This window comes from Vulpes lagopus, chromosome 18 (assembly GCF_018345385.1).
Source record: "Vulpes lagopus strain Blue_001 chromosome 18, ASM1834538v1, whole genome shotgun sequence".
Classification (NCBI taxonomy): Eukaryota; Metazoa; Chordata; class Mammalia; order Carnivora; family Canidae; genus Vulpes; species Vulpes lagopus.
The window spans coordinates 23997486-24020291 of NC_054841.1; the positions used below are offsets into that span (position 1 = coordinate 23997486).

The following is a 22806-nucleotide window of genomic DNA, read 5'->3' on the forward strand; positions in this document are numbered from 1 at the left end:
AATCTTCCATTAATTTATGTATTTTAAAAATGAGTCACAAAAGAAGTAAATACATCATGATGTCAGTACTTTGTGTTATTTATTACAAATTGTTTGGGCACACCACACTTCCAGTCAGTAAGTTGCAGCAGCACAGTTGAGGTGGGGAGGTCAGCAGTCTTGGCAGGTATATCCAGAAGGTACATTCTTCCCTCAGACACATCTAACTTCTTATACGAATCCCAGGGGTCCTCACACATATCATTGCTTCCTTTCCGTACTTTGTAAAGTAGGAACCTATAGGCTGAATTTGACCTTTTATGTGTTTGAATTGTCCTGCAGTGTATTAAACCAAACAAAAACCTGAATTTAAATGCCTTTAAACAACACAAAAAATAAAAAATAAATAAACAGAACATCCATTCTGTTCAGTTTGGCTCTGTCCACAGAACTACTACGTATGTCTTGTACCAGACTACTTCTCTTCTTCACTACTGGCCTGGTGCCTAAAGGCATATGAATTTGCATCCTTTGATTAATAAACACCATGTTTGGTTATGTTATAGATACCATGTGTGCTCTGGCTTTCCTTCTTCACCATTCTGTCATGGCAACCCCAATCTGTTGTCTTACCATTAGTGCCCTTTGGACTGCTGCCTCCGGCTTCTGGAAACTTTATAGCAGCCATGCCTTCAGCCATTACTTTTGAGAGGCTGCTGTATTATCTATTATGCTTTCTTTGGTATTTACTGTGCTGCCTGGTGGGCTGATTTAAAGATAAAAGACATTTGTGTCATAGCCCAACAAAAATGGGCTTCTACAGAAATGACTATTTTAATATGGGAACCCAAGTTAAACCTGTAGAAATGCCATATATTATTGGCTCTATAAATGTAAAGAGATAACTTGGGCCTAAAATAGAAAAGGATTTTTTAAAAATCTTCAAAACTGAATTCTTCACATTATACTCATTGGTGCCATGGAAATCTTTGGCCAGAAGACCTTAATTAGCTATTGACTATAGGGTCTGTGACCCTGTGGATCAGCAGCATTTGATAGCTGCTCGGTGGAAATCTTGAATCATTATTTCTGCTGACTGCCAGAGCAAACAGTTCTTATTCCTGCACCTTCTTAAAACTTTCCTTACATATTTTTGATGCAACAATGGAATAATCTAGTTTGTGAAACCATATCCCAGCTATATCCCCACTTTTTTCCCATGGAACCACCTTAATTCCTGGTTAATGATTTTTCCTTTCTGCTGATTGTATAAGGCTTTAGTTCTAAAATGCCAAGTAAAACCTTCACAAGAGAAAGAATCATTTGAGCTCTTGCCTTCTGAAAATCTATAAGGCATTGTCCCTCAGAGTTCTTTTCCCAAAATTATTTTTTATTCCTGAGGGCAATGCTTCTGGCTTGCTTATTCTCCCATTGTGGATTCATAGAAAATATTTCTCCAAATAGAGTTTTAACATGTAAGAAAGTAAATGGAAACTAATATCCATTAAAAAGAAATCTTCAGTGCCTTCAATTGATTTTCAGCATGTATATCACCTTCTATGAGCTCCTACATTAAACTGATTTACATCAGAGGGTCAGTTTAATTCAGTTGGGTTTCCCGAAGAATTGAGCCTGAAGGATGCAGCATGGTGTATGGAGCCAATGGACTAGAGTAATTTTAAATCCTTTTTAAGGAATTGAATCCTAGCATTTTATATTTTACTTCTATTGAAAGAATAAAAAGGCTATCTTCAGTGCTGGCATTTTCACAAAATCAGACTGTAAAAATTTAATCAGTGATAACAGAAAAAGTGAATCCTAAATGCCTTAATTCATTCACAAGGACAGTGGGATATTTATTATGACCATATGAGAGCCCAAGGATGGGTGCTCAGCTCCTTGCTGTCAATGGGAATTGTTTTCATTTCCTCTGAATGAATGGCTGGGACTGACTCAGCCACTGTGAGTGCACAGCACCCCATGCCTGTCTATTAGAACAGTCTTAGTGCAGAAGGGCCTCACTGACACCCTGAAATCTGAGGATTTCCAGGTTCTTGATGCTTTGCTTTTTGCTTCCTTAAGCAGTGTGCCCCTTCGCTTATGTTGGATAACAAAGAGGCTGCCCCTACCCCCCTGGGGGTGGGCATGCTTAAGCTGTTTTGTGCACTGTCTGTTCTGCCTAAGATGAGTATTGCTTGGCTATACTCTAAAGGTAGCAAAGCTTTTCTTGCCAAAAATCTAACTTCCCTGGTTTGGGGGGCTTGTTTTAGGTTATCCTTCTCAACCAGTTGAACAGAGGCCACTTCAGCAGATGCCTCCTCAGCTCATGCAGCATGTGGCAGCCCCACCACAGCCACCACAGCAGCAGCCACAGCCTCAACTGCCACCGCCGCCACAGCAGCCACCGCCTCCCAGTCAGCCACAGTCCCAACAGCAGCAGCAGCAGCAGCAGCAGCAACAACAACAGATGATGATGATGCTCATGATGCAGCAAGACCCCAAATCAGTTAGGCTTCCAGTCTCCCAAAATGTCCACCCCCCACGAGGCCCCCTGAACCCAGACTCCCAGAGAATGCCCATGCAGCAGAGTGGCAATGTGCCTGTCATGGTCAGTTTACAAGGACCTGCTTCCGTGCCACCATCACCTGATAAACAAAGAATGCCAATGCCTTTGAATACTCCTTTGGGAAGCAATTCAAGGAAAATGGTATACCAGGAGAACCCCCAGAATCCTTCTAGCTCACCACTGGGAGAGATGTCCTCACTCCCTGAAGCGAGTGGCAGTGAAGTACCATCTGTCTCAGGAGGCCCAAACAACATGCCTTCACATTTAGTAGTTTCCCAGAATCAGTTAATGATGACAGGGCCAAAACCCGGACCATCGCCCCTTTCAGCAACTCAAGGTGCAACTCCCCAGCAACCCCCTGTAAATTCCTTGCCCAGCTCCCATGGCCACCATTTTCCAAATGTGGCTGCTCCAACCCAAACATCTAGGCCTAAAACACCAAACAGAGCCAGCCCCAGGCCCTACTATCCTCAGACACCCAACAATCGCCCTCCCAGCACAGAACCTTCAGAGATCAGTCTATCACCAGAAAGACTCAATGCCTCCATAGCAGGACTCTTTCCCCCACAGATTAATATTCCTTTACCTCCTAGGCCAAATTTAAACAGGGGCTTTGATCAGCAGGGCCTGAACCCAACAACTTTAAAGGCCATTGGGCAAGCACCTTCAAATCTTACCATGAATAATCCTTCCAATTTTGCTGCCCCACAAACTCACAAATTAGATTCTGTGGTGGTGAATTCTGGAAAGCAGTCTAATTCTGGAGCAACAAAACGGGCTAGTCCAAGCAACAGTCGCAGGTCTAGTCCTGGGTCCAGTAGGAAAACCACCCCAAGTCCTGGGAGACAGAATTCAAAAACCCCTAAACTTACTCTGGCCTCTCAGACAAACACAACCCTGTTGCAAAACGTGGAGTTGCCAAGAAACGTATTGGTCAGTCCCACTCCTTTGGCCAATCCCTCTGTACCTGGGAGCTTTCCTAACAACAGCGGGCTGAATCCTCAGAATCCTACCATGCCTGTGGCTGCAGTGGGGGGTGTTCTCGAGGATAACAAGGAGAGCTTGAATGTGCCTCAGGACAGCGATTGCCAGAATTCCCAGGGTAGGAAGGAACAGGTAAACATTGAGCTCAAAACAGTCCCTACCCAAGAAGTTAAAATGGTTGTCCCTGAAGATCAGTCTAAAAAGGATGGGCAACCTATGGATCCTAACAAACTTCCCAGTGTTGAAGAGAACAAAAATTTGGTGTCTCCTGCTATGAGGGAAGCACCGACATCATTAAGTCAACTTCTTGACAACTCTGGAGCTCCTAACGTGACCATTAAACCCCCTGGGCTTACAGATCTGGAAGTAACACCCCCAGTAGTTTCTGGGGAGGACCTGAAAAAAGCATCTGTCATTCCCACACTGCAGGATCCGTCTTCTAAAGAACCCTCTAATTCCCTAAATTTACCTCACACTAATGAGCCGTGTTCAACCCTTGTGCATCCAGAATTGAGTGAGGTCAGTTCTAATGTTGCACCAAGCATCCCTCCAGTAATGTCAAGACCTGTCAGCTCTTCCTCCATCTCCACCCCTTTGCCCCCAAATCAGATAACTGTTTTTGTAACTTCCAATCCTATCACAACTTCAGCTAACACATCAGCAGCTCTGCCAACTCACCTGCAGTCTGCACTGATGTCAACAGTTGTCACAATGCCCAATGTGGGTAGCAAGGTTATGGTTTCTGAGGGACAGTCAGCTGCTCAGTCTAATGCCCGGCCTCAGTTCATTACACCTGTCTTTATCAATTCATCCTCAATAATTCAGGTTATGAAAGGATCACAGCCAAGTACAATTCCTGCAGCCCCACTGACAACCAACTCTGGCTTGATGCCTCCCTCTGTTGCAGTTGTTGGCCCTTTACACATACCTCAGAACATAAAATTTTCTTCTGCTCCTGTACCGCCTAATGTCCCCTCCAGTAGTACTGCTCCAAATATACAGACTGGTCGACCCTTAGTCCTTAACTCACGAGCCACCCCTGTTCAGCTTCCTTCCCCTCCTTGTACAACTTCTCCAGTTGTCCCTCCTCATCCCCCTGTCCAGCAAGTGAAAGAATTGAATCCAGATGAGGCTAGTCCTCAGGTGAGCACCTCAGCAGATCAGAGCACTCTGCCCTCTTCACAGTCAACCACAATGGTTTCTCCCCTTTTGACCAATAGTCCAGGCTCCTCTGTCAACCGGCGAAGCCCAGTCTCATCTAGTAAGGGCAAAGGAAAAGTGGACAAAATCGGCCAGATTTTGCTGACCAAGGCATGTAAGAAAGTTACAGGCTCTCTTGAGAAAGGGGAAGAGCAATATGGTGCAGATGGAGAGACCGAAGGCCAAGGGCTAGAGACTACAACTCCAGGGCTCATGGGAACAGAGCAGTTACCCACAGAGCTGGACAGTAAAACCCCAACACCCCCAGCACCCACTCTGCTAAAAATGACCTCTAGCCCTGTGGGCCCAGGCTCCACCTCAACAGGACCCAGCTTACCTGGCGGTACTCTCCCCACCAGTGTACGCTCGATAGTAACCACTCTGGTACCCTCTGAGCTCATCTCCGCGGCGCCAGCCACGAAAAACAATCATGTTGGCATAGCACCTGAGCCACTTGTGGGTGGCCTAGTGGAGGAGAAGGTGGGATCCCATCCAGAGCTTCTGCCCAGCATAGGTATGTACTTGGGGCCTGGCATCATCTCCTCGTGTCAGTTTTTTGATGACCTATTCCACAAAAGAAAGCCTTTTTTTTCTTTTCTACTTGGAGGAGGAAAAGTGGGCTAAATAGCAATAGTGGTAGTTTAATTTATTGGAAGTACATTGGGAAATACAACTTTAAAGCCTATGTTAAGTTTACATTCATTAATACGGTTCTCTCTCAGCTCCTGAAGTGAGTGATAGGCCTTTCATATATAATATATATTTTTCATATATAAAATTTTTCATTTTACAAAAAAGCATCTTTACATATGTTATCTCACGTCATCTTCATACCAACTACGTCAGGTAGCCCTAACCCCATTCTGTGGGTGAGAAGACTGCAGCTCAGAGTTCAGTATTTTCAGTCTATACTGTGAACCTCCAGTTTAACATTGTCCCTTAAAGGTGAATAGCTGTTTTTGCAAGTTCTCCTTACTGCAATATTGACTTGTTCTCCACAGTTTCAGAGCAGGGTTCTCATGGCCCCTTCTCATTGTACTCTATCAGAAGGGACTATTCCCTTCTGACTGGCTACTCCAGAGGAAAGCTTTTCAAAAACCCAGGTCTCATGGTAATAGACACAAGAGACACAAAGTGGTTGAGAGACAGGCAGGCTTGAGTTAATATCACAGCACCAGCATTTACCAGCTCTGGGTTTAGGAAAGTTACTTGACTATTTAAACTTGAGTTTCCTCTTTACAACGGTAGTTGTAAGAATTCAGTGAGATAATGCATATAATGTGCTTAGCACAGAATACAGTAATAAATGTAAATAATTGTTATTGATTTCTCTTTCAGTCTCTTTGTAAATTAGGCCATTCCAATTTGTGTGTATCTAGATTATTTCTCATGTACAGTTAAGGTGGGCAAATGACAGGAGCTTCGGTATCCTTAAACCTCCTCTCCCCCCTTCACATCCTGCCTCTCAAACACATGTTCCTTTTTCTGTAAGGCCTAAATGGTAGAGAAGCTCTGTTTCCACAGAGTGGAGCAAATCACACTGCCAAAGCTGAGAAGCACCTTTGCTGTATCCTAAGCTAGCTAATAGTGCCTGTCTTGTTTAATGCATCTAAAAATTTTTGAATGGTAGCACCTAGGTGGAGGGGCAGAAAGAACTCAAGCTTCAGGGTACAGAGTTCAATTTCTAGTTCCACTGGTTACCAATCACAGTTGGATAAATTCCTTAACCTCTTATAAGCCATATACTTCACATGTAAAATGGAGGCTATAATTCCTACCTCCCAAAATTTATACAAAGATACAGGGAGAGTACTTAGAATAAAGTGGCCAGTGCACCACCTCACTCAGAGCTTTGGAAAAGGTAATTCCCCTTTTCTCTGCCTCTTTAGTGGGGGCGATACAGGGAGGGATAAAATCCCTTAAGGAGTTCACTGTCCTTGCAGAAGACAGACTTCATAGGTATGGGTGCTCTAGGTTTCTGGTTCTAGTTCTATGAAAGTAGGTGACCCCTAAGAATGAAGAAACCTGGTGTGACTTAAATATGTTCTCTTTACTAAATGTTTCTATTGTACTTCCTTTCAGGGAACTTTCCCCCTATATACCAAGAGAATAGTGGTGAAGTGATTAAAAAAATATTTTTATATGAATCATATATAATCCTAGAGAAATAGATGAGCTTTAGGGAGATGAACCTGCAAGTTGGGGAGAAAAATTTGATTTTAGTAAGAATTTTTCCATTGTTTTTTAAGGGGCTTCTGGGTTTTTATCTTGAAAATGTGAGAAACCAATATTGGAGGTAAAAGTAGAAGTTAAGGTGTAGTTTTAAGCTTTTATCAGGTAAACATCCAAAATAAATTCTTAGCACAAATGCATTATTGACTAAGGGAGAGAAATCTACAAAATTCACAATATCTGCAAACGGGTAAAACTTACAGTTACAGAGTTTATCTAGGATGTTAGATTGAAATGTCAAGATGGGAAGACATAATCCTTGAGTGACTGTGGCATATCTGTGCCGTTGATCTTTACTGTATGATCCAGTAAGCTCCCATTCTAGAGCACATTGTCCTGTTCCATTCCTCTTCAAGGACCTAAGTACTCTTTGTCCTCTGAAGCATAATTCTGATGTTTTTCTGTCTAAATGTACCATCAGTTTTCTCAATCTAGAATTGATCTCTTTTGCTTTTGGTTCCCATAGCACTTTATACTTTATGAGTCTTCTTCATATAACATTCCATTGCACTCCAGTGTACCACATGTGTGTATTTTATCTTTGTTTGATACTGGGCTGTGTTCTGATGGGCAAAAAGAATAATTGGTCTCCAAAGGTGCCTGGCATAGTGCCTTGCCTCTAGTAAGTTCTTGATAGCTGTTTATTAGAGAAGTAAATAACATATCAAATGATTTATTCATCAAGTATGAATTGAATATGTGCTTTATGACTGTCACTCTTTGCCAGCTGCTGTAGAAAAGTGTAAAAAATTGTGTGATTCATTTCAGGTTTCAAGGGGTGTAATCTTTAGAGGGGTGAGAATTTTTAAATACTAACACAGATGATATAATTGTTCCTCTGGAAGTGGTTGGAGTTGCCTACTAAGGTATGCTTTGGAGTTTTTCAGAGTACTGGATAGAACATGACCCTAAAAAGGAAAAATCATGGGTGCTTTTAGAAAGGCCACCACCTTGGAAAGGCCACCTCCTTTCCTTGATCTTTGTACACACAATAGGGAAAAACAAATGCCCCTGGTGGTGGTCTATGTTACTGTATGGTATAGTAGCTAATTTTAGATAAGTTTTGAAATCTCCTTTCAAGGCAATTGCAAGTACTGCCCTCCAAGAGGATGTGTATTTGAGCAGTTACTTAGCTCTTAATTTAGTCAGTGCTTTCTGTTTTGTTGAGAAAAGAAAGTAAAGGCCTCTTTTTTTTTCTTGCCTTAGCCCCATCACCGAGTTTAGTCTCAAAGGAAACTACAGCCACAACACTGCAGGGGTCTGTTGCCAGACCAGGTAAGGGGTGCTTTGGAAAAACTCTGAGTGGAATGGATTACATGTGAAAGAACTGCTTCTCTCCTCAAGGTGCCAGGACTCTCTTACCTACTTGCTTCAGAGCAGACTTCAGTTGAGTGGCAGAAATTGTGCAGTACTATTTGAGGTTATTTTCCCTGGACCACCTTGCTGTCTTACGCATTCCTGGTGTCAGCCAGGGAACTCAAGAAGGGCATTGCAGTGCCCACTGTCTGTCTGCCATCCAGCAATGGGGTGGTTTCCATTGCACAGTTTGCCCTGTTCCATGACCCTAGCACCCATAGCTGGCAGCTGACTGGCATATGGCAGTTCACTGGCATGGTAAGCATTACTGCACTAAGCTAGGAATTGCATTTTCATGACAGGAGCGGAGGCTTGTTCTGGAAACCTCTGCTACAGTGAAGCAGCCATTCCCCAGGGAGTCAGTCATTCCAGTCATCTCTGGATGGCATTATATTTCTTCCCCATGACCAAGAAATTGCAAATAGCACTAGGGATGGTGTTTCTGGAAGGTGGAGTCCATTGTAATCTGAAAATAATCATGGAAATGCTGAGTCAGTTCTGAATGCATGAGGATCTTGATGGCAATAACAGCACTGCCTTTATAAGCAAATAAATAGGCCAAAACAGATCAACATCATAAATATGTTACAGTTTAGTCTTGCCTGGCCCTTTGTCACTGTAGGTATGGAGGGGTACCAAAAAAGCCAACAAAAAAGTGAAGTATGACACTTTCCACAAGGAGGTTAGAATCTCATTTACAGTACAGTTCATACTTGACAAAATTTGTAAGCAAAACACGATACTACCATGTTTAGTTTTCTAGGCCTAAGCCAGTGAAATTAAGGTATAACTTGTGATTTTTTAAAGGATTTTTTTAAAGGCATCTCTGTACCCAGTGTCGGGCTTGAACCCACAACCCTGAGATCAAGAGTCACATGCTCCACCCACCGAGCCAGCCAGGCACCCTAACTTATGATTATTTTAAAACGGGCTTCATATGGTATGTGCTATGTTGTGTTCTATTGCACACTCTTTAGTAAAATCCTCTGAAAAGAATGGATGAGCTAAAAAACATTTCAGCCCCCAGATTTTCCCTTTGCTACCAACTGCCCACATGATACCTGACATTGTGCTAGGTACCTGAGAAGGATAGGAGTGGAGCAAATTATTCACAGAAAGGTTTAGATAGTAAAATTCATTTTTGGAAAAAAAATTTTAATTTTTTAAAATTAATTTTTGGTGAGAAAAGGAGCAACTAGAAAGAGGAAGGGAATCCTATTTCCTGCCCCAATTCTTTACTCCACAAAATTGTTTTATCATATCCTCTACATCTTCCTCAGAATAATTGGCCAAAGAATCCTGTTCCTTTTAAAAAGTTTCACTTAAATGAATCTCCTTTAAATGCCCCCAGAGACACTAATTGCCTTCACCAAATTCCTTTGATCTGTGCTTATGTGAATTAGCTGTGACCGTGCTAAAGTTCTCAAAAGCGTTTCATGTGAGCAGACTAGTCACAATTTTTATGTAATCAGTCTCCTTTGAGCTGTTTTCATTTTTGAGCACATATTACCTGAATTTGTATGCTCCAGCAAGGCAGCAGAGACTCAGTGAGGTGGTGTCTGTTTCATGTGGAGGGGTTCCCAGGTTTTATGGGTTAGATATGGGGAGCTAAATAACAAATGAGAAGCAGAGATTCCCTCATCTTGCATTGAAAGCAAATGTTTCAGCCTTGTCACATTAAGGCTGTATCAACATGAGCATCATAGCAATACTAATGATAGCTAATACTAAGTTATTACTAAAAGTCAGGTGCTATACTGAATTTTTGTATGTATTATTTCACTTAATCCTCTTAATTTTGAGATGGGTAAAGTAGTTGTCCCCTTTTTTCAGATGAGGCATTGAGCACAGAGAAATCAAGTAATTTGCTCAAGGTTACTTGGCTAATAAAGCAATGGGGTCAGAATTTTAACCCATGCACTCTGATTTCACTGCCTTCAGGGAGGTTAACATGTAATCAGTGGGATAGATTAGGCATGTACTGTGTGAGTCTGTGGTGCTGAATTCTCCAAAAGAGGGGACAGGGATAGAGCTGTGGAAGCTCAGAAGTGGGAGAGATCACTGCTATCCTGTGCATCAAAGTCTTTTGGAAAGATGGAACTACTTAAAGGCATATAGTGAAAGAAGATGTTTTCAGCTGATGCTAAGAAGTGCCTGATAAACCCATAGAATGCTTATTTAAACAAAACCCTGCTAGACAAATTACTGAGATTTTTCCTTTCTTGGAGGGCATTGCTGGGAGGTTGAGGAAGAGAGGAACATAATGGAGTCTGTAGGTGTTATCTCAAAGCAAAGCAGTCTGCCCTCTAAAACTCAGTGAGGAAATCCTGTAGAAGAGAATGCATCCTGAGTAAATATTTAAGACATATTTGAAGATTACTGTCTTTAAAAACAAGTGTCAAGAGGGTGGAAATATTTTAAGAATGAAAAAAATCTCTTCTACATGAGAGGAAGCAGCTTATTTTACTAACCTAGTTATAGTTGGGTAAAATATGAACCAGTGTGAATTTAGTTCTGTTGATCTAAACAGGATTATTTCAATGTAGAGTAGAAGTAAAAGTAGACCAAGTTAAATGTCTTATGCCCCAGAAAATGGAGTTGTGTCCCTGCCAACTCTGTCTCTGTACCATGTAGAGTGAGAATCCTGCTGTGCACAGAGACATGTTAGCATAAATAGGGCATTCCGAATTCTCATAGACACCTCTCTTCTCCCAGTAGACATAGACCACAGGAGCTCCCACATCTCATTTCTGTCCTTTGTATTTTTCACAGAACTCGAGGTAAATGCTGCCATAGTCGCTGGACAAAGGTAAGACCAATCATTCTACAGGCTTAGCATGAAAACAGCCTAAGCTCTTCAAAGGGTGTTGGCTTTTATTTTTTTTTTAAGATTTTATTTATTTATTCATGAGAATACACAGAGAGGAGAGAGAGAGAGGCAGAAACACAGGCAGAGGGAGAAGCAGGCTCCATGCAGGGAGCCCCACGTGGGACTCAATCCCGGGTCCCCAGGATCACGCCCTGAGCTGCAGGCAGCACTAAACCGCTGAGCCACTGGGGCTGCCCGGGTGTTGGCTTTTAAACCTCTCTTCACCTTGGCCTTTTCCTTCACTCTTTGTACCAGTCTGTTTTCCCTACTAAAGTGGGAGAGTTATCATGAGTCCTAACCCCTCAGAGGTATCATTTCTCTTAATAAAACTTGGTGGCTAAGTTTTTCCTTTTGTATTTTTTTGAAAACTGAATGAGAACATGTTCAGCACTCACCATAGTAAATAGTAAATGTTCAGTTTGTAGGAGCTGTTGCTATATTGTCATTAATAATAGTCCTTGCAACACCTTCTGAAGTATAGCTGTTTGATCCTCCAGTCATAAGAGAGAGAAAGCTAGTTTTAGGGTCTGACCCTAAAACTCATGTTTTTTTTTTGTTAATCTGCAAGCCGCACAACCTAACAAAATGAAATAACACCTGTGGCTTCAACCTCATTAATAACTCCATGCAGAGAACTATTATTTTTCAAAAGTCATTCCTTTTTTAGTGTACTAGTATGTTGGATGACATTTTAGAGAATTTATCATATTTGTACTACTTTTTTTTTTTAATTTTTTTTTTTTTTTTTTTTTTTTTTTTTTTTATGATAGTCACACACACAGAGAGAGAGAGAGGCAGAGACACAGGCAGAGGGAGAAGCAGGCTCCATGCACCGGGAGCCCAATGTGGGATTCGATCCCGGGTCTCCAGGATCGCGCCCTGGGCCAAAGGCAGGCGCCAAACCGCTGCGCCACCCAGGGATCCCTGTACTACTTTTTTATGAAACAGTCTTCACAATCATATTCCCATGTAATCCTGTCAATCCTGTGAAGTGGTCATAATAGCCAACATTTATATGAATGCATTCCATGCCGTGCACTGGGCTGCAAGTTCCTGAAGTGTATCATCTCATTTAATTTTCACAATATGTATTAGGGAAGCAAATTCTGTCTTAGAGATAAGGAACCTAAAGCTCAGAGAAGTTAACTAAATTGCTCAAGGCCACACATTTAGTAAGTGGTGCAGCTGAAATTCAAACTCAGGCACTCTGACTCCAGAGCCCTCAGACTTATGGGTTGCAGCAGACAAAATGGGGATTTATAAATCAAGAATCTGAAGCATAGAGAAAGTTCAATATCATGGCCAGTAAACATATGTGTAACACTTGATCCCTGTTCTTCTGCCTCCAAACTTACTGATATTCCTACTGCATGATCCTGCCTGCATTTTTATTTGGATTGCGCTAATATTTGACGCATACACCAACTGTATGGCTACAGAAAGAAGATAATCAAACCAAAAATATCTTGTGGATGTTTGTTTCCAGCGCTGGAGACAGCTATGGCTTTTGTTTTGCCAAGGAGAAAGAGGCACTTGCTTTAGGAATCTTTCTTCCTCAGAGGCTTTGACCATTTTCTGGGCTCTTAGCCAGAAAGCCATCCTTAACATCTCTAAAAGGATGTATAGATACCTCTTGACTCCTAATTCCACCCCAGCTCTAGCCCTGCTGCCTCTTCACTTACCTTGGCTAATGGGTCAGTTGTTAGATATAAAGCAAGGTAGCAAACAGTATGGCCAGATTCCCAGCCATAGTGCCACTAGTAAAGGATCCTCAGACAGGAGTGAACAATGGAGGGGTAGGGATTGTTGATAGGCCACAGATCATGTCTCTAAGGAGCTCCTGATCTAGTGGAAGGCAGAAGATGTTAAAATAAAATATGCTGTATAATCTGATGGATGCTCTAGAATGCCAGCTACAGACTGAACCAAAAAGAAAACTTCACATGGGGAGCGAGGTCATGGAAGACTTCCCAGAAGAGGCATCCCTTTCATCAGCTTCTTTTGTTTTCTTTGTTGTACTGCTTTGGTTTCAGTTCCATGCCTTACAAGCAAATTTAATCAGCTTTTTTCCCTAATGATTTGATGTGCTTTTTTTTGAACCATGAAAGTAGTAAAAAAGTTTATTAAAGAAAATTTGAAATTCAGATCAGAAAATTAAAAAGAAAACTACCAGTAAACCAGTATTGCTGTGATTAAAACAATATTGTATGTATTTTAGTTCATCTTCTACTTCTCTTCAGAGTATGTATACAGATAGTATATTATATATAAGTACTATATCTGATATTTATATATCTAACATATAGTATTTATATATAAGCACTGTACATTATGCACACACACATGTATCTCACACATTTATTTTATGGGGTTATGGATATATACTCAACATGTATTGTGATGAAAATGGGATTATACTATTCATAACATTGGTAACTTTTTCCCCACAATAATGTATCATGAACAGTTTTTATCATTAAATAAAACTACAACATGATTTTTCATGACTGAATATGGATGTGCCATCTTTTTGTTTTTTACTCTATTGTAAAGTATTTACATCTTCTGTCTTCATTAGTATAAATAAAATACTTTGGCATCTTTGTGTATGATTAGAGCTCTGGAAAAAGATTTGTTTCCTTAGGCACCTAGAGATAGAATTGCTGAGCCAGAGGATTATACCAGGGCTTCTCAGTCTTGGCATTATTGATAGTTTGGATCAGATAATTCTTTTTTGGGTGGGGTGGGAAGAGCTGTCCTATGCATTATAGAATGTTCAGTGGCATGCCTGACCTCTACGCAAAAGATACCAGTAGCATCCCCACATTAGTCATGGTAATCAGAAATGTCTCTAGACGTTGCTAAATGTCTCCTGGGAAGCAAAAAAAATACCTCCTACTGAGAACTATTGGGTTATGTAATTTATACTCTATCAGGAGTTTCTGTCCCTATACCTTTTTTTTTTTCCCCATACCCTTAATAGTACTGCATATTACCAATTTTAAATCTCTGCATACTAAAAAAGGGGGATTGAAGTGGGGGCAACCAGTATAGCCAGCAATATACTGTGAATATATCCTGATATATATTCTATAATGTGACTTATACCATGCCATTATCTGACTATACCAGGCTCATAGGAAATGCCAATATATATTAGTAATTTCCTAGATTTTAGATACTGTTACTTTTTGAAAGAGAATATTGTTGTATTAGAAAAATGGATAAGGAAGTTTGAGAATTTTTGTTCCAAGTTCTTAATTTCTGTTACCTGTTTTTCCGCAATTGCACCAGCAATATGCTTTAGTATTTTATTTTTACTAGTGTAACAAGCCAAAAACTCTTAAATTGTCAGTAGTATAGAAGGTTTTTGTGTTTACTGTCCCAGGATGGAATATTTTCTCTTCAGAGTGACTGTATGTTTCGTAAACTCCTGCCTTATGAATGAAACTCTATTGGACGAACCCTTTTTTGTGTGTGACTTGATTCCCTCACCTCTTTGGAAACTTTGTGCTTTCCCCTGTCAGCAGTGAGCCCAAAGAGATCATTGAAAAGTCCAAAACCCCAAGCCGAAGAAACTCCCGAACCGAAGAGCCAACTGTGGCTTCTGAAAGTGTAGAAAATGGACATCGCAAGCGATCCTCTCGGCCTGCTTCAGCCTCCAGTTCTACTAAAGGTTAGCAGGGAGGTGTGGGTGCTACTGTGGGTCAAATAGAAGAATGGGGTCTTTATTACCACAGCAGAGGACTTTGTCTTTCATCATTGCTTCTATTACTTTAACTTCTACTGTTTGTTTGTCCTTCCTTAGTTCATTTACCTCTGTGTTTTCTGTGTGTATACACAGCAGCAAGCATTGTTGAGGGGAAAAAGAAAGAACATAACAAGGCAGATTGACTCATAATCACCACTTCAGATAGGTCCTCAATGTGGCCCACCCATCTTTCAGTAGTCAACTCTCTTTTCCACTCCTCTGGCCTCTACATTCCTCTCTTTCAGCAGAGACTCTCACTCTCCACAGAGAAAATAGAACTGCTTCAGCTCTTGCTGTCAGGACATAAATCTACCAGGATCCTCCTTTGTTCCTACTATAGTAGAACAGCTGTCCCTCCTCAAGTCTAAGGCCAGTTACTCCACTTGTGCTCTTTGATCCCATCTTCTCTAACCTTGTCAAGAACCTTACACTACCAGTTTCTCTCCTCTGTTGACTGATGTCTCCTTTTTGAATTCAGTCTGTCCTTGGCTTCTGTAACCTAGAGCTCTCAATTGTTTTCTCTACTTCTCTGGCTTTTCCTTCTCAATCTCTGTACCCAGATATTAGATGTTGGTCTTCCTCACACTTTGATCCTGAGTCACCCTGTCTCTTTAACTCTTCTCTCCCTAACTAATCTCAGTCGTGCCCCTTCTTAGTTACAACTTTTCACAGATGACTCATGAATTTGTATTTCTAGTACAAACCTCTAGAAATCTCAGCTGGATGCACAACCTTAACAGGACTTCAAATTCAAATGTCTGATTTCACCCACAGTGTCAGGTCATTTGTCAGTGTTCCCCACCTCAGGGAATGGCACCACCATCTGTCCATTGGGCACATTCTTCTTGGCACTTCTCTCCCTTATCCTCACAGAAAGCTGCTGATTTTATTTCAGGTGACCCAAATTCATCCATTTTACTCCATCTTCATTGCTACTCCAGCTTAAAACCCTTCAGTGATTCACACTGTAATTAAAATTCAAGTCTAAAAGCACCAGCATGGGCCACAAGATTTTATGTAGTCTGGCCCCTGTCAGCCTCTCCCAGCCTCATCTGACTTCCCTCAGCAACTCAGATAAGCCGCTCATCCCTCATCACAAGCCTGTGTGTGTGTGTTATACCCATTGCAAGGAATGTTCTTTCTTCCTTCTTCTCTTCTCATTAACTTCCTACTCTTTCTATTTGGCTCCCTTGTCACTGCTATGAGGAATCATAGTACCATGTTCTCCTCCGTAACATCACAGTGGTAACTTTATGTTTATTGTGTGATAAGTAATGAATGTATATACTCTGTTAGGGCAGGAGGTATCTAGTTTTGCTCACCATTATATCCTTGGTACCTGGTATGCTGCCTAATACAAAAGGCATATAATCAGTAATTATTAATAACCACCTATCAGATATATATCAAGTACTTATCCCCAGGCCCTGGAGATATAATGGTGAAAAGACAGAGACTCTTCTTCATCATATCAATTATGTGCCAGCCAGAAAGATGAATATAATGCATTAAATGCTAAATGCTATGATAGCAAAATTACATGATACTGTAGGAACCTATAACTGGGATACTCCTCTGCCAAATCAGAGGCTTGCTGGAGAAAATGTTTAAGCTGAGACCTGAAGAATGAAGAGGCATTATGTAGGCCATGGGAGTTGAATGAAATATTCTAGGCAAAAGGTATAGCATGTACAAAGGCCCAAATCTGAGGAAGGGTATGATACTTCATCCCCTCAGGAAATGTGCTGAGCTTGACTAGCTCATATTAGGCAAGAGCTGGGATCCTGGAGAAATGCCTCATATCAGCAGAGTTGCTGAGAAACAGTCAAGTACTGTTGGGATGCCAGCCTGAAGTTGAGGGCAGGTTCTGGTGCACCAACACCAGACACTGACCTGAGACTTCAGCTGTCATTGGTAGGTTGTATTTCTGGGCAAGAAGTTCACGGTTCCGGGATCCCTGGGTGGCACAGCGGTTTGGCGCCTGCCTTTGGCCCAGGGCGCGATCCTGGAGACCCAGGACTGAATCCCATGTCGGGCTCCCTGCATGGAGCCTGCTTCTCCCTCTGTGTCTCTGCCTCTCTCTCTCTGTGATGACAATCATAAATAATAAATAAAATTTTTAAAAAAATTCACACACACACGCAAAAAAAGAAGTTCACGGTTCCTCACAGAGCCCGTGGGAGTAGGCCATAGGTTTACAGATCACATACAGGTAAAGTAGAGATGTAAAAGTTACCTTATCTCAGCCCATCAGAGAGGGAGGTGTCTTCTTTCCTTTCCAGACATCCTGTCTGTACCACTGGCAGGGTCCTCTTAGGTATCCCCACTCTGATACAGAAAGGGAACCAGCAACTTTTCTTCATTTTCTCCAGGCAGAGATTTGTTTGGAAGGAAGCATTCCTTTCAGTATATTGAATACTAAACTTAGACCACTAAAGGGAAGTTTCTTAGAGTTCTGTGGGAAAATCTGCTTCCTCCCAATTCTTTGTATTCTTTTGGCCCCTCACTCTCCCAAAGGTTCGAGGTCTTCTGGGCTATAGAATATGGTATATAAGTACCTTTAAAGCAGGAAACAAGAGCAGCCCAGGTGGCTCAGCCATTTAGCACTGCCTTCAGCCCAGAGCATGATCCTGGAGACCTGGTATCGAGTCCCACGTCGGGCTCCCTGCATGGAGCCTGCTTCTACCTCTCTGTGTCTCTCATGAATAAGTAAATAAAATCTTTAAAAAAAATGTTTAAAAATAATAAAGCAGTAACAAGTGTTGACCTTTAAAGATGTCACATACCAGGTTTTTGGAAACTTCACCTGAGCCCTGATCTTCAAGAGAGTAAGGGTGTCATTTACAGTGCACCAGAAAGAATTAATCAAAGGAGCAGCTGGGACAGTTAAGACGAGATGCCCAAATTAAAACCAGTCTGTAGAGAACTGCCAGCCAACCAAAGATGGAAAGCTGGAACCTATTTTAGAAGGGGGTGGAGAATAGGCTTGTATACTTAAACTGGACATTGTCCCAAGGTGGTAGTAGTCATGTTGGAATGCCTGCCCCATCCCTGCTCTGAGACTTAAGTGGCTTAGGAAAGGCCATAATGACTTGAAAGCTTTGTGCTTTTGCATGGAGGGTTGCTGGGTAAATAAATGTCTCCTGAGATCTCTGAGATCTGGCCAAACCCCAGAAACCACAGTCATGTACAAATCTTTACAGCATCCTCAAGCCCTCAGGCTTTCAGTTCTGAACTCCTAAGGTAGGTAAGTTACCTTTTAAAGTCAGTACTGTAGCTGTTCTGATTTTTAAGTATTAGAGTGCTTGGATCTGGATTAAAGAATAAATATGCATATTATTTGCTATGTAATATGCTGTATTGTACCCAAAACCCTGAACTTAAGTCATAAAATAACTTCTTGTGATTATATTTGAACCCATACCCAGGGAATGATCATAAAATATCAGGGTGGTTTCCAAAAATCTATGCAACTCAAATTTGGAGACACATGTAGTGCTGGATACCTGAAACCTCTTTCTGCAGCATCAATACTTCTTAAAGTTTTGAAGGAAGAAAAAGGTTTGCCTTTTGCATTCATACAATTTGGGTCATATATATATACAAACAATATCAGAAAGTCTGTTTTTCATGAGAATCTTGAAAGCTGAGAAATATGAGTTTATAATGAGAAGTATTGGTATATTTGTATTGTCAGAGCACCAATGACATTAACCATGCTCCTGCTGTGAGAACAGTTTGCTTACGTCATGTTGGCCAAGGCCTACTATACTGCCAGATTGGAGCAGGTGGGACAGATTATTTCTGGGAAGGTCCAGAGAGGCCTACGTGGTTGATAGGTCACTCTCTAACCTGTTGTTTTGGTTTTGGTTGTTGGGCCTTCCACCCCCACTTTTAATTACAGACATAGAAATTGACTCTCACAAATCAGTAAGCTTCTTTTTAAAATTGCACTTGATCAGGTTTGGTGTTAGAAAAATGCACATGAATAGTTCTGCTTCCTGACATGATGTATTCCCTTTCTAACACAGAAATGATTTTTCTCGTTTTCCTTCCTTGGCATTCGTTATTTACTCTTCTGTTCATAATAGTGTTCATGTTATATTTTCAACTGGGAAAAAAGATCAGTAGTTAAAAATGAGGTTCAATGCATAAGTCTGAAACCAGGGAAGATATGCTAACATGAAGGAAGTTCAGAACAACCTATAATCAGCAGCAGTGGTGAGTGTCCCTGGAGTGCCTTAAGATCCCTCTGACAGCAAAGTAGGGTGAGAGCCCTACCCTACCCACAACCAACTTGAGAAGCAACAATCTAAAAAAAATCCTTAAAATGGAAATTTTAAGATTTTTTTTTTTAATTTTATTTATTTATGATAGGCACACAGTGAGAGAGAGAGAAGCAGAGACATAGGCAGAGGGAGAAGCAGGCTCCATGCACCGGGAGCCCGACATGGGATTCGATCCCGGGTCTCCAGGATCGCGCCCCGGGCCAAAGGCAGGCGCCAAACTGCTGCGCCACCCAGGGATCCCAAAATGGAAATTTTATTGTGGAAATATAAATGAGCATAATATGGGAGAAAACTCGGAACAATAATGCCTGAAACTGTACTCTTGTAGCATCATTCAGAAACCATCCATGAAAATTTTGAAATTCCCAGAATTTTTTACAAAAATAGAAATCTTAGCTAGAAGTGGTACAGTAAAAGACATAATGAAGTGAGCAAGATCAAGGTCATTTTCTAAAATTCCTTGAAAGGTAAAGGTAAACTCCACATAACAGAAGACTTAATAGATCTTGCACTATAGGTCTGTCCAAATTTGCTTACCGTCAAAATGAGGCAACCAGGGGGAGAAAGTGCCCATAGCAAATTATAAATGTAAATGCCTTCCAAGAGTATATATGGACAACCATCTGAAAGACTTATTGACCCAGTTCTTTACCATATAGTTGGTTCAAAATATTAATATAAATGGTGTTACTGTGTTAGTCTTTGGACTACTTTTATATTTGTGAAGACATTAATTTGTAAAATCATTGGTGGTTTAAAAAACAGGGTTTTTCAACAATATTTGTAAATTTTATTTTGCTAGTATGGTATTGGTTTAGGGGTTCTTGGTAGTGGGATTATGCACAGTCAGATAAGGTAGGCAGCCTGATGTACACCCCGCATGTACCATCAGCTCTTCATTACTTCCCTAGAATTCCTTACCTTAAAGAGTTTACTTCTAAATTCTCTTATTGTGTTCAGTGGAATAGTAAAAGTGGGAGTAGAATATTGAACTACAAAAACAAAAAACTCATCTTTTCAGACAGATTTATAAAGACATCAAAAGTGACCTTGCCCTTTTGCCTAGATTGCCTAGATTTATCCAGGGAAGGTGATAAGAGACTTCAATACCAGGTTAATAGAGTTTTTTTCCTTCATGGAAGTGTAAAAGTACATCCTACACCATTTTTCTCACCCACCCCTAACCCTGGTATCTAAAAGATTATTTTTTGTGGTTTCTAACACAAATCACTTGTTTATTCATGGTCCCACTCATTGATTCATCTGCAGAAGCAGAGTCAGTCTGCCAGATCATTGGGTGCTTTGAAGCAGTGACAGATGGGAAAAAGCAAAGAAAGCAGGGGGTGGGGGGAGTCTGAGATTGCTTTTCTACCTTCCCCCTTCTCACCTGTTTTCCCAGTCACATAGGTGTTTTTCAGACACATCACTTGATCCTTCATATCACAACAAAGGAGAAGCTCCCAAAGTTGCCCTAATTAACATATCTAAGGATGAATACTCCATCAAGATATAACTTTGGGGGCACCTGGGTGGCTCAGTGGTTGAGCGTCTGCCTTTGGCTCAGGACCTGATCCTGGGGTCCTGGGATCGAGTCCTGAATCAGGCTCCATGTGGGAAGCCTGCTTCTCCCTCTGCCTATATATGTCTCTGCCTCTCTCTGTCTCTCATGAATAAATAAAATCTTAAAAAAAAAAAAAGACATAACTCTGTAGGGGCGCCTGGGTGGCTCAGTCAGTTGAGTGTCCGACTGTTGGTCTCAGCTCAGGTCTTGATCTCAGGGTTCTGAGTTTAAGCCCTGCATTGGGCTCTGTACTGGGTGTGGAGCCTACTTAAAAAAAAAACAACAACAACAAAGAAACTCTGTGTATTTTTACTCAAATGATAAATTTACTACAGTGAAAATGAAGCCTGATAGTTGGGCTAGAGAGTTGATTATAGGGAACTTTTGGGTGTGTGAGACTCTTATTTACATGAAATTGAAGAACACCATTATCCACATCCTGTCAGAATGACTCCTCTGACGAGCAAAAGACTAAGGAGTAAATCAGAGAGACAGAGAGACTGACTCCTCTACCACATGGCAGAAACAGCATGACCTTCCAACAAGCAGATACACATACTGAAATTTCCACCAACAGAAGCCCCAAAATATTGCATAGGTCACTTCTTGGAAAGTCATTGAGACCCTCTTAGCAATTACTATAGCTAACAGTAACATTTTTGCTTTTTGCATCTGCATCTTAAGTTTGGGCTCTCAAAATATACAAAAGAGAAAAGAAAAATTGCTTATAACACTGAACCTGGGCAGCCTGGGTAGCTCAGTGGTTTAGCGCTGCCTTCAGCCCAGGGTCTGATCCTGGAGACCCGGGATCGAGTACCACCTCGGGCTCCCTGCATGGGGCTGATTCTCCTTCTGCCTGTGTCTCTGCCTCTATCTCTCTCTGTGTCTCTCATAAATAAATAAAAATCTTAAAAAAACAAAAAGCCACTGAACCTAACTAACATGCAGCATCAGAAAATTTAGGCTAGGGGTGCCTTGGTGGTTCACTCAGTTAAGTGTCTGCCTTTGGCTCAGGTCGTAATCCCTGGTGCCGGGATCAAGTCCTGCATCAGACTCCCTGCTTCTCCTGGAGCCTGCTTTTCCCTCTACTTCTCTCTCTCTCTCCCCGCTGTCTCTCATGAATAAATAAAATCTTTAAAAAATAAAAGAATAAAATTTATCCTAGTTTCCAGAAATCAATAAAACTGATTCATCTGACATATTATTGTTAGATAGAAAATATTTTATCCTTGATGGGAGAAATGTTTTAAAACATTGATTTCATATTAAAGCCAAAAGATGGAGCCACCTAGGTGGCTCAGTGGTTGAGTGTCTGCCTTTGGCTCAGGTCATGATCCCAAGGTCCTGGGATCCAGTCCCACATCAGGTTTCCATAGGGAGCCTGCTTCTCTCTCTGCCTATGTCTCTACCTCTCTCTCTGTGTCTCTCATGAATAAATAAAATCTTTTTTAAAAAAGCCCCCCCCCCCAAATCTATGGAGCAGCATGAAGAATGAGGGTGAATTTTTAAGAGCTATATAAGATTTTAAAGACATGTTTACATTTGGAGAGCTTCAAGTATTTCTTGTACTCTGCTGTAGAAGACTTTTGTGAGGAAAAGGTTTTTTTTAAGGTTCATTCATTTATTTTAGTGCAGAGGGGCAAAAGGGCAGAGGAAGAAGGGAAAAGAAACTCAGACCCCGTGCCAAGCGTGGAGCCTGATGCAGGGCTCTATCTCAAGACCCTGAGACTATGACCTGAGCCAGAACCAAGAGCCACTCAACTGTGCCACTCAGGCACCCTATGTGTAGAAAAGTTTTTGAGAAATATGGTTTAAATATGGAGTAAGATTGAGTTGATTGAAGACACTGTGATAAGAGGAAATAAAGGAATTAAAACATACTTGTTCCCTTTATGCCACTATCATTCAGTACCCCACCTCTTCCATGAAGCCTGCAGGCTCTCCTGGGCTCAGAGCAGGCTATGGCTTGCTCTGAATTACTTCTCTGCCTGTATGTATCCACAGCCTTGATATTCCTGG

General features: G+C 41.3%; 1 protein-coding gene across 9 annotated transcripts in view; it reads left to right on the plus strand.

Annotated features, from left to right (window-relative positions):
• The window catches only part of NCOA6 (nuclear receptor coactivator 6), a 91173-nt gene that overhangs the window by 67426 nt on the left and 941 nt on the right, over window positions 1-22806 (plus strand). For 7 of the 9 annotated variants that reach the window (XM_041732544.1, XM_041732546.1, XM_041732539.1 and 4 more), the window contains 4 exons: window positions 2250-5243; window positions 8168-8236; window positions 11090-11126; window positions 14714-14862. In XM_041732544.1, coding sequence (XP_041588478.1) covers window positions 2250-5243; window positions 8168-8236; window positions 11090-11126; window positions 14714-14862 — 3249 coding nt within the window. The remainder of the gene's footprint in view (window positions 1-2249; window positions 5244-8167; window positions 8237-11089; window positions 11127-14713; window positions 14863-22806) is intronic. The other 2 variants (XM_041732543.1, XM_041732547.1) reach the window with 2 other exon arrangements.